The sequence below is a fragment of the Strigops habroptila genome, chromosome 9 (assembly GCF_004027225.2).
Source record: "Strigops habroptila isolate Jane chromosome 9, bStrHab1.2.pri, whole genome shotgun sequence".
Taxonomy (NCBI): Eukaryota; Metazoa; Chordata; class Aves; order Psittaciformes; family Psittacidae; genus Strigops; species Strigops habroptila.
This window is the reverse complement of record NC_044285.2, coordinates 9,056,400-9,065,504: the sequence shown is the minus strand read 5'-3', so window position 1 is coordinate 9,065,504 and position 9,105 is coordinate 9,056,400. Positions and strand designations below refer to the sequence as shown.

General features: G+C 39.9%; 1 protein-coding gene across 2 annotated transcripts in view; it reads right to left on the bottom strand.

The window, feature by feature from the left end:
* Positions 1 to 272: 272 nt before the first annotated feature.
* The window catches only part of ABHD17C (abhydrolase domain containing 17C, depalmitoylase), a 30,966-nt gene continuing 22,133 nt past the window's right edge, over positions 273 to 9,105 (bottom strand). For both annotated transcript variants that reach the window (XM_030497789.1, XM_030497788.1), the window contains 2 exons: positions 6,972 to 7,151; positions 273 to 1,799 (listed from right to left, as the gene is read on the bottom strand). In XM_030497789.1, coding sequence (XP_030353649.1) covers positions 1,580 to 1,799; positions 6,972 to 7,151 — 400 coding nt within the window. In that variant the 3' untranslated portion in view covers positions 273 to 1,579. The remainder of the gene's footprint in view (positions 1,800 to 6,971; positions 7,152 to 9,105) is intronic.

Genomic DNA, 9,105 nt, shown 5'->3' with positions numbered 1-9,105 from the left:
CATGACAACAATGTTCAAACGTTTCTCCTAAGCAATGAATCATGCTTTTTCGTTACTTAAAACCAGCGGAACACCATGTAAAAGTAAACTCTTTTACATTTGATTTACATACCAAGCTTTATGGGAATGTGGCTTTGTACCTGAGGAGAATTTTCCTTGAAAGGAAGGAATTAAATAATGAAGTTCAAGTTACTCTATCAAATAATCTGTACTTCACACTTCTCTTATGCATGAAAATTATGTGCCAAATAAGATTCAGAAATTCAGCAAGCTCTAATCCATGCATCCTTTATTCCATTACAATCACTGTGTTGCGTTCTAGCAACAGGACACAAACTGCAATCAATCGCGATCAATTTATACAACAATCTGAGGCTTACAGTACATTTAAGGCCTTTAAATTTGGAAAAATTAGACCTATGCTAGTAGTGTAACAATTTTTAAGTGTCTTGCATTTCTGATGCATAATCTGTGCGATTCCAGTGTCAAAGAATCAAATTACTTCTCAACTAAAAAGATCAGCTCAATGAAAGTTTAGTTACATAAAGTCATCAAAACATAAATGTGTAAATTTTTTTTTTTTTTTTTTTTTTTTGTCCTGGAAACTTTATAAAACTTTAATAGCAAAATAATATAGGGATAAAAACATATTTTAACAAAATGTATTCAACCATATACAAACCAGAATTTTGCAGTTTATTGTAACTAGACTTAAATTAAAACTACCAATTAAGAATCTATGCACAATGTAAATTCAAATATGTACAGTACTTTTAAAAAGTCTACAGGAATGCTTTACAGAAGGAAATGTCTGTTATGGCTATTATTCAGACCATCTGAATATTAAAATGAGTTTTCTAGTAGTAAATTTACACATTTATTTTTAAACAAAAGCAATTTTTGTCCCTAGCTCCTTTAAGAATAATTCCAGTTACATTTATACAGGTAAATGGAGAGGTCGTTACAGAGTTTAGCCCCATATAGTAGTTTGTTTATTTTCAGGAAAAAGTATATTTCAATAATTTACTCGGGAAGATCAGTAAGTTAACAAAAGAACACTAGAAGGGAGGAGGGGGAACTTCATCACAATAACTTTCCAGTTACAATACCACAGCTAGAAACTTTACAGAGAAAGTACTCCCTTAGATTGAACCCATGACTGATTGTTCAGAACAAGCTGTAGCTCGTAACAGTGTGTTCTCCACACCGAGAACACTGGGGAAAAAAGTCTTTGTAAGGACAGAATTATAAACGATCTGAAGTGAGACAGAGAAAACTGATCTTCAATTAATACAGCACTAGGTAAAAAGTGTCCCCATAAGCAGCTAGTATTCCCACTTCCTCCAGGGCAATGAAGCTAAAAATTGTTGGAATTACAGTAGTTGACCATATTTGTGTGCATTAGTAGAATAATTTCCAGATATAAAAGACAAATTTCATCAGATGTTTGATTAGAACACCCTAACGACAGGGTATTTCTTCATAGTATAAAGCTATTACAGCTATCCAGTTAAAGCATGTGCAAAACCAGGTAATTTCTTCTGTTCACAGTAACTGAGGTAAAATCAGGTAGGCTTCTTCAGGAGTTGGGAAGTTCATGAGATATGAACTGTTTTAGTCTCTCTAGGTATTGTGCATAAAGCTCTATGTCATTATGCCCAGCCCCTTCCACCCAGAGGGGCTCTACTGCTCGTGGACATCGCTCGTACATGGCCAGGCCGTGGGAGAAATCAATTACCTCATCTTCGGTACCATGGATTACCAACACAGGAGAGGTTACTTTAGATATCTTGTCAATGCTGTGGACAGAAAAGAAAAACACAGCTCAGTTTGTGGCTTTATCTTTTATACCATTAAAGAAAGCGAGCTTAACTATGATTCAGTTACCACTGCATGCTTTTAAATGGCTGCGAAACATTGGAACTGTGCCTAAGTGATACAGAACAAGGCTCACTCCCAAAACTCATGTGTTAAATAGGAGCCTGCACTGCCACCTGCATCATCCCACCAGTTCTGCTGACCAGAAGCTCAAATGGGCAGCAAGCAAATAAGGTTTGGCACCAAGAACACCCAAACCAGCGAGTGTATCTATCACAAAAACCACTGACAGGCAAGGAAGATTCCACAGGACATGCTGCCAGTGTGGACTCTTCACATCAATTCCTAATCTCTTACATTGTAAGGTGGTAATTAACTACATTCCAGTCATAAGACTTCATAAAAAAAAAGCCTTAGCTCATGAAGTTTGAACCTGTCTTTGAACCCCCAAATTAGGCAGACTCAGCTGAAGAAAAACAATCTGTTCTTTCCACTGACTGTTTAAGTTCAAATGACGGAAGAGAAAACTGTGGGACAAGAGTGTTACACAAGGATATTTAACCAGAAAAAACCTCACACAGGATTTTCCTCCATGTAACCAACTTCTCTGCCAGCTCTGACTGCAAAGTGGCCTTAAAGTAAACTTTTTTCTATTTGCTCTATTTATCTTTAGCAGATCAATACGGCTAGTGGACACCTCTCACAGGAAAAGAGGTTCAGAGGAGAGGGAAGAGTGACAAAGGCACCTTCACATCTAAGAGTTCAGGCCAGAAAACCCCAGTTCTGAAGTAACTTCCAAGTGGTAAACAGCAGCTTTCTCTGTCTTCATGTAGGCACCAGCTTTTATTTCTAATCAGCCATTTCATGTTCATAGTTACCAATAATTTCAAACCAGTATATAGACACCAAGTGCTAATGAACTCTCAGCTTCCTACCAGCTCCACTTTCATTAACGAATAGAGGAACTGGCTCAGGACATTATGCAGAGTATGGGATAAAGTATGTAGAAAAATGAGTATCAGTAATATTCCATCTGACAGAATGATTGGGCTGGAAGGGACCTTAAAGATCATCCAGTCCCAACCCCCCTGACACAGGCAGGGACACCTTCCACTAGATGAGGCTGCTCAAAGCCCCATCCAGCCTAGCCTTGAAGTCTATTTCTTTATGCTATCTAATAAAAGGTGTTTGGACGGATATTCCTGCTCCTGAAGAACAAGAAAGCATGCAATTTTGGTAAGACTAGAGATTTTATAAAGTGATCAAGACTGCTTAAAATAATTAAAAAATACAGATGCCAACTTACACTGACTTAAAAACAGGTTTAAAGCAGCTTTATGAAAATATGAAGTTAATTAAAAATTAAGATGCAGACTGAAGCACTAAGCCTCACGCATATAAGTCTCAGCATTTAGTACTCCAGAGAACTGTCATTGGTATTCCAGTAAACAGCTCAGTGTAAACACATTTCTGTCTCAATACTTCTCACAGTATTGAGTGAGGCTTCATTTCAAATCGCAGGCTTCATTTCATTTAAAGAGGAAAAGTGTTATTTAAAATTAAAATGCAGCCTATTTCACTTTTCCTGTCTGGAACTTGAGTCGTGTAAAACTCTGCTGAATACAGAAAAATGTCCCAAGAATGTAAGAGAAACACTGGAATGATGCAGATTTTTTTCCGATAGTTTTCATACCCAAATTAATATCATAGCCAAATGTAAATACTTTCAAATCAACATGCTATATAAAGTCTTAAGCCCATGAAGGGCCTGCTCCCAAGTTCCACCATGTGACAGACATGTCAGCTACATAAAGCTACAGAGATGTTTATGCCTAATTTTAGTGGCCAGATACTAAGTTCTCATTTATTGTAGGACACCAGGAAATCCCTTTCACTTCAGTATTCAGATAACAAAACTATTTTTTCACGTATATCCACAGACCATCAAGCCAGGTAGTATTTGTGTTTTGCAGAAAATTGGAAAGCATCCCATTGCCAACTCAGCAACTCATAAGGCAGTATTTAAACAGCACATTAGACTTACTTAGTATTCTCAGCCACACTGCTCTGCAGCTAGAAAAATCTACAGAGACTCAATTCTCATGGAGTCCCAGCATAAAATGCACATAATAGTGATTCACTGTAGGTGCACACTGAACTGTTTTGTCTCCCACCGTGAAGACAGACAGTTGAGCTGCACACATTCATGAAAGTGCACTGCTGTTTATTTTCACTGCTTACAGTGCAAGTGAAGTCAGACTGACAGCAATGAACAGCTCAGTAGGGTAAGAAAAAATACTCAAGTGCTACAGTGCATCTGTTGTCACTGTTCCCCCCCCCCCCGCCCACTTTTTCTTTTTAAAACGGTTATTTGATTTGGCTGGTATCAGCTAATCGCTGTTACTTTTGTCATCAGAGCTATTTTTAAGGCTTTGTTTTTTCCCCTCGCACAGAAGCATTTGCAAATATTGGATTTCAGGTTTGAGAACGATGAATGAGTCTAAGTGTTTCAAATCCTGACTGCACCTTCAACAATTTAATTACTTATTTAATTCATAATCCATTTGGAAGGATTCTAAACATGGGGACTGGACACAGATACTGTGAGAGCCACTACTGGTCACTATTACTTCTAGCTGTTTTGGCACACAGATTTATATCTACAACCTCCCCCACCTTCTAATTTTAATCTGTTGTAACCAAAATAAAACAAACATAACAAATGCTATGAATAACCCCTACTAAACTTACTGCAAACATAACCTTCTGAAGCAAAGCCAAGCTTTGCACAAGACTTCAGTGTGCCTCTCTTTTGTCTTCTCCCTTCCACAGACCTGTTAGCTTTTTATCTGTGCCACCCCTCACTCCCATGCCAGGTCTACATACACTGCTATAAAGAGACCGTCTTCCCCCTCTAATAGTCTCCCTTAATTTAAACTGGGTCTGATAAGAAGTTTTAAAAGATTCCTAGAACATCTGCTATTCCCAGGACCTCTACTATTCCCAAATAGTTGGATACTTGAATTTAGGTCTGTGGCAACTGCTTTTCAAATGAAACACTAGGCTCTAAATGCACTGTTTTATCTTGAAACCAGTTGTATATATAGCTTTCTGTACCTAAAATATTCTAGAGCTTCTTAAAACAAGCTCAACATCTTCCAAAAGAGGGACAGTAATTTACTTTATTTTTGTCACAGACATTAGGATCTTACACAATCTCCATCAGCAAGGAACAAGTCATAGAATCATAGAATCGTAAGGGTTGGAAAGGACCTTAAGATCATCTAGTTCCAACCCCCCTGCCATGGGCAGGGACACCTTGCCCTAAACCATGTGGCTCAAGGCTCTGTCCAACCTGGCCTTGAACACCGCCAGGGATGGAGCATCCACAACCTCCCTGGGCAACCCATTCCAGTGCTTCACCACCCTCACTGTAAAGAACTTCTTCCTTATATCTAATCTAAACTTCCTCTGTTTAAGTTTGAACCCATTACCCCTTGTCCTACCACTACAGTCCCTAAGGAAGAGTCCCTCCCCAGCATCCTTGTAGACCCCCTTCAGATACTGGAAGGCTGCTATGAGGTCACCACGCAGCCTTCTCTTCTCCAGGCTGAACAGCCCCAACTTTCTCAGCCTGTCTTCATATGGGAGGTGCTCCAGCCCTCTTATCATCCTTGTGGCCCTCCTCTGGACTCGCTCCAACAGCTCCATGTCCTTTTTATGTTGAGGACACCAGAACTGTACGCAGTACTCCAAGTGGGGTCTCACAAGAGCAGAGTAGAGGGGCAGGATCACCTCCTTCGACCTGCTGGTCACGCTTCTTTTGATGCAGCCCAGGATACGGTTGGCTTTCTGGGCTGCAAGTGCACACTGCCGGCTCATGTTAAGCTTTTCGTCAACCAACACCCCCAAGTCCTTTTCTGCAGGGCTGCTCTGAATCTCTTCTCTGCCCAGCCTGTAGCAGTGCCTGGGGTTGCCCCGACCCAGGTGTAGGACCTTGCACTTGGCTTGGTTAAACTTCATAAGGTTGGCATCGGCCCACCTCACAAGCGTGTCAAGGTCCCTCTGGATGGCATCCCTTCCTTCCAGCGTATCAACCAAACCACACAGCTTGGTGTCATCGGCAAACTTGCTGAGGGCGCACTCAATCCCACTGTCCATGTCACCGACAAAGATGTTGAACAGGACCGGTCCCAACACCGATCCCTGAGGGACACCACTCGTTACAGGTTTCCAACTGGACATCGAGCCATTTACCACAACTCTGCGTGCGGCCATCGAGCCAGTTTTTTATCCACCGAGTGGTCCATCTATCAAATTGATGTCTCTCCAATTTAGAGACAAGGATGTCATGTGGGACAGTGTCGAATGCTTTGCACAAGTCCAGGTAGATGACATCAACTGCTCTGCCGCTGTCCATCAGTTCCGTGGCTCCATCATAGAAGGCCAAAAGTCTCAGTATCTTAGTGATTTTATATGGACAGGATACCAAAGGTGCAAAAATGTTTTTACTTACAAGGACCAAAGGCGAAGAAACACTAAATTAATTTCCTTAAGATCATACATGAAATGCAGAACACAGCTGAAAAGTGAACCATACCAGTCCAGCTCTCTAGCCTCTGACCCCGTCCTGTTTTCCCCCTTTAAAAGCAGCAATTATGTATACCTGTTTCTCTGCTGATCTGGTAAAACTATAGCAATATTTCAACAAGCAGCTTGAAGACAGCACATCCATTTAATGGTATCATATTACCTTCTAAATCAGAGTTGACTGAGATGTTAAGAGTGTACAACTACCAATGAGTCATTAGCCTCAAGGACTCAATTCAGTATTATCAGTTGTTAAGCTATGACTCCAAACTTGACGGCATAAAAATTCTGGTATTAACAACACAAACAACAGGAGAAAAATCTATTGTAAATAAGATTCTTTTGTTATTGTAAATAAGACTTCTTTTCTTCATTGAACTGACAATCATGTCAGTTTGAGACTGACATCAGCCTCTATCTTCCATGGTGAATCTCTGCTTGGATGAAGAAGGTGTGCATATCAAAAGTTTGAAATGCAGGTAACAATTCAATAAAGTTCCTTTTTAAACACCTAAAGAGCATTTTGAGTATAGAACAACCCTCTTTGCAGTGTTTATACATACCTCGGAAAAGCATCAAAGCAATAGGTTTTCCTAGTGTCAGGAAAAGCTACCCGTAATCCAGACATCAAGGGAGAATGAAGGATTACTGCTGCACACTCGTACCGAGATGCCAGGTCTACTGTAGGGACAGTACCAATACTCTGACCATACAGAATAATGTTCTCAGGACTAACACCATACCTGCAGAGACAAGAAACATCCCTTTAGAAAACAAACAAAAAACCTCCAACTTACAACATAATTTGCATCACAAAAGCAAAACCCAAACCACAGGAACAAAAAACAAAGCTTCCCACCTACCCATCGTAGCTCTTTAAAATCTGTTCCTAGGAGATGTGACTTTACAAGTCTAAACTTTAAAACAGTCCAGTAAAGTGAATAATCAAAACACTGCACAGGCTAAAGAGAGCTATCCCCAAAGAAGGAATGTCAGTTTGTTCATTAATCTTCACCATCTTCATGAACATCTCTTATCTTTCACTCCACAGTACAGCAAATTATAAATTAGACTTCCTCCTCTCTCTTCCCTCTCCCTCCCCCCCTTCCAGAGTAACTCTCAGGAATTTCAATTAGATATTCTGGAGGGTAATGACCTTTCTAGCATTAATCAAGATAGTTACTCCTCTGACCTGGAACAAAAAGACTGAACTCCCTTGTTAGTGTAACTAAAGACACCAAAGAAGATAAAAATTTGAGAGGATAGTACTGTTCATTTTTCCAATTTCTGATCAGTGTAAATTATTCCTCATTTTTTTTCCCAGTTTAAAAATACATCAAGTTCATTCTGTAACTATTAAGATACATCATTCCATAAAACTCAGTGTTCATTGGGAGTCCTGGCTGGTGCCCCAATATTCCCATACAGTCTATAAAGCTGTCCTAGCTTGTGTGCTGTTGAGGATGATATTAATTCAGTTTTTACTTAAAGTATGCAAAATATAAGGGAATTTGGAAGGGGCACAGGAGGCAGCGACAGTGTCTAGGAAGAACTGAGGAGGACAACAGTATTTGGCCACCACAACTTGTTAGGAAAGCTACAAATTAAAGCTGTTACTCGGTTGATTATAAAATATTTACCGAGAAGATGTCCATGTATAACTCTCCACTTCCTATTGCAAGCTGTATAAAGAACAATTGAGTGCAGAAAAGAACACATTTCTAGTAGAAAATAATCAGTAGAGAACATGTCTTTTTGCCGTCTACACTGTCTATAGTCCTGCTGTCACTGCCATGACAATGAAAATCAAACCCTACAGTTTACACTATACCCCAGTGTACACCTGGAACATTTCAACTTCCTTGCTAAAACTGATAGCAACGTCAGGCCTGGGTAGTGCTCGACTTTCAAGCAGCTAAATGATGGGATATGTGCAAAAAAGAGAAAATTACAATGGAAGACTAATCAATTAATAATTAAAATTACACCAGAAGAATAATCTAGTACTTATCATCCAACTACAGGCTGTCAAGATTGCCTGGTTTTACGAGGAAGTAAAACTAGACTGGATTGTAGCCCCTGTGAAACTGGAATCTTCTATACTGCTGAGCATAAGGGTGCTTTTGGCATCTGCTGTAATATGAATAAGCAACTGTATAAAAATATCTCCCTGGAGTAAAATTTTATCCTCTTGGTAACCAAGTAGCAGCTCACGTTGGTGGTCTATCACCACAGCCACAGCCTCGTGTTTTTAAAGAGATGTTGTGAAGCTCTTTTAGGAGAATTTTTTCTCCCTTACTATTAGAAATAGTCCAGCACACAGTACAGCCTAGCTGATTTTGGTATGCATGTTAACAGGATCTTGGAGCAAAGCCTTGTCCTCACAGACTTCGCTCTGGCTGTTGGTTGGGGAGGGCTGGAGGCATGTACCTTTGAAGGCAGCATATGCACCCAATCTACTGATCTACCGGCTGTGGCGGCGTATTAAAGACAGGCAGATATGCATCAACATCAGGGAATACAGGAAAATGGGACTGGAACCAGATCCTCTACATGGCACTTAAGTAGGGATAGAATGATATTAATTCTCGTAGGTTCTGCAATACCATTCTGAATGCTAGTGTCATAATAAATATAAAGTCCCCTCCCTAAATGGTTTACAATCTAAGTAGAAAATGGAAACAGATGTTTGACAAT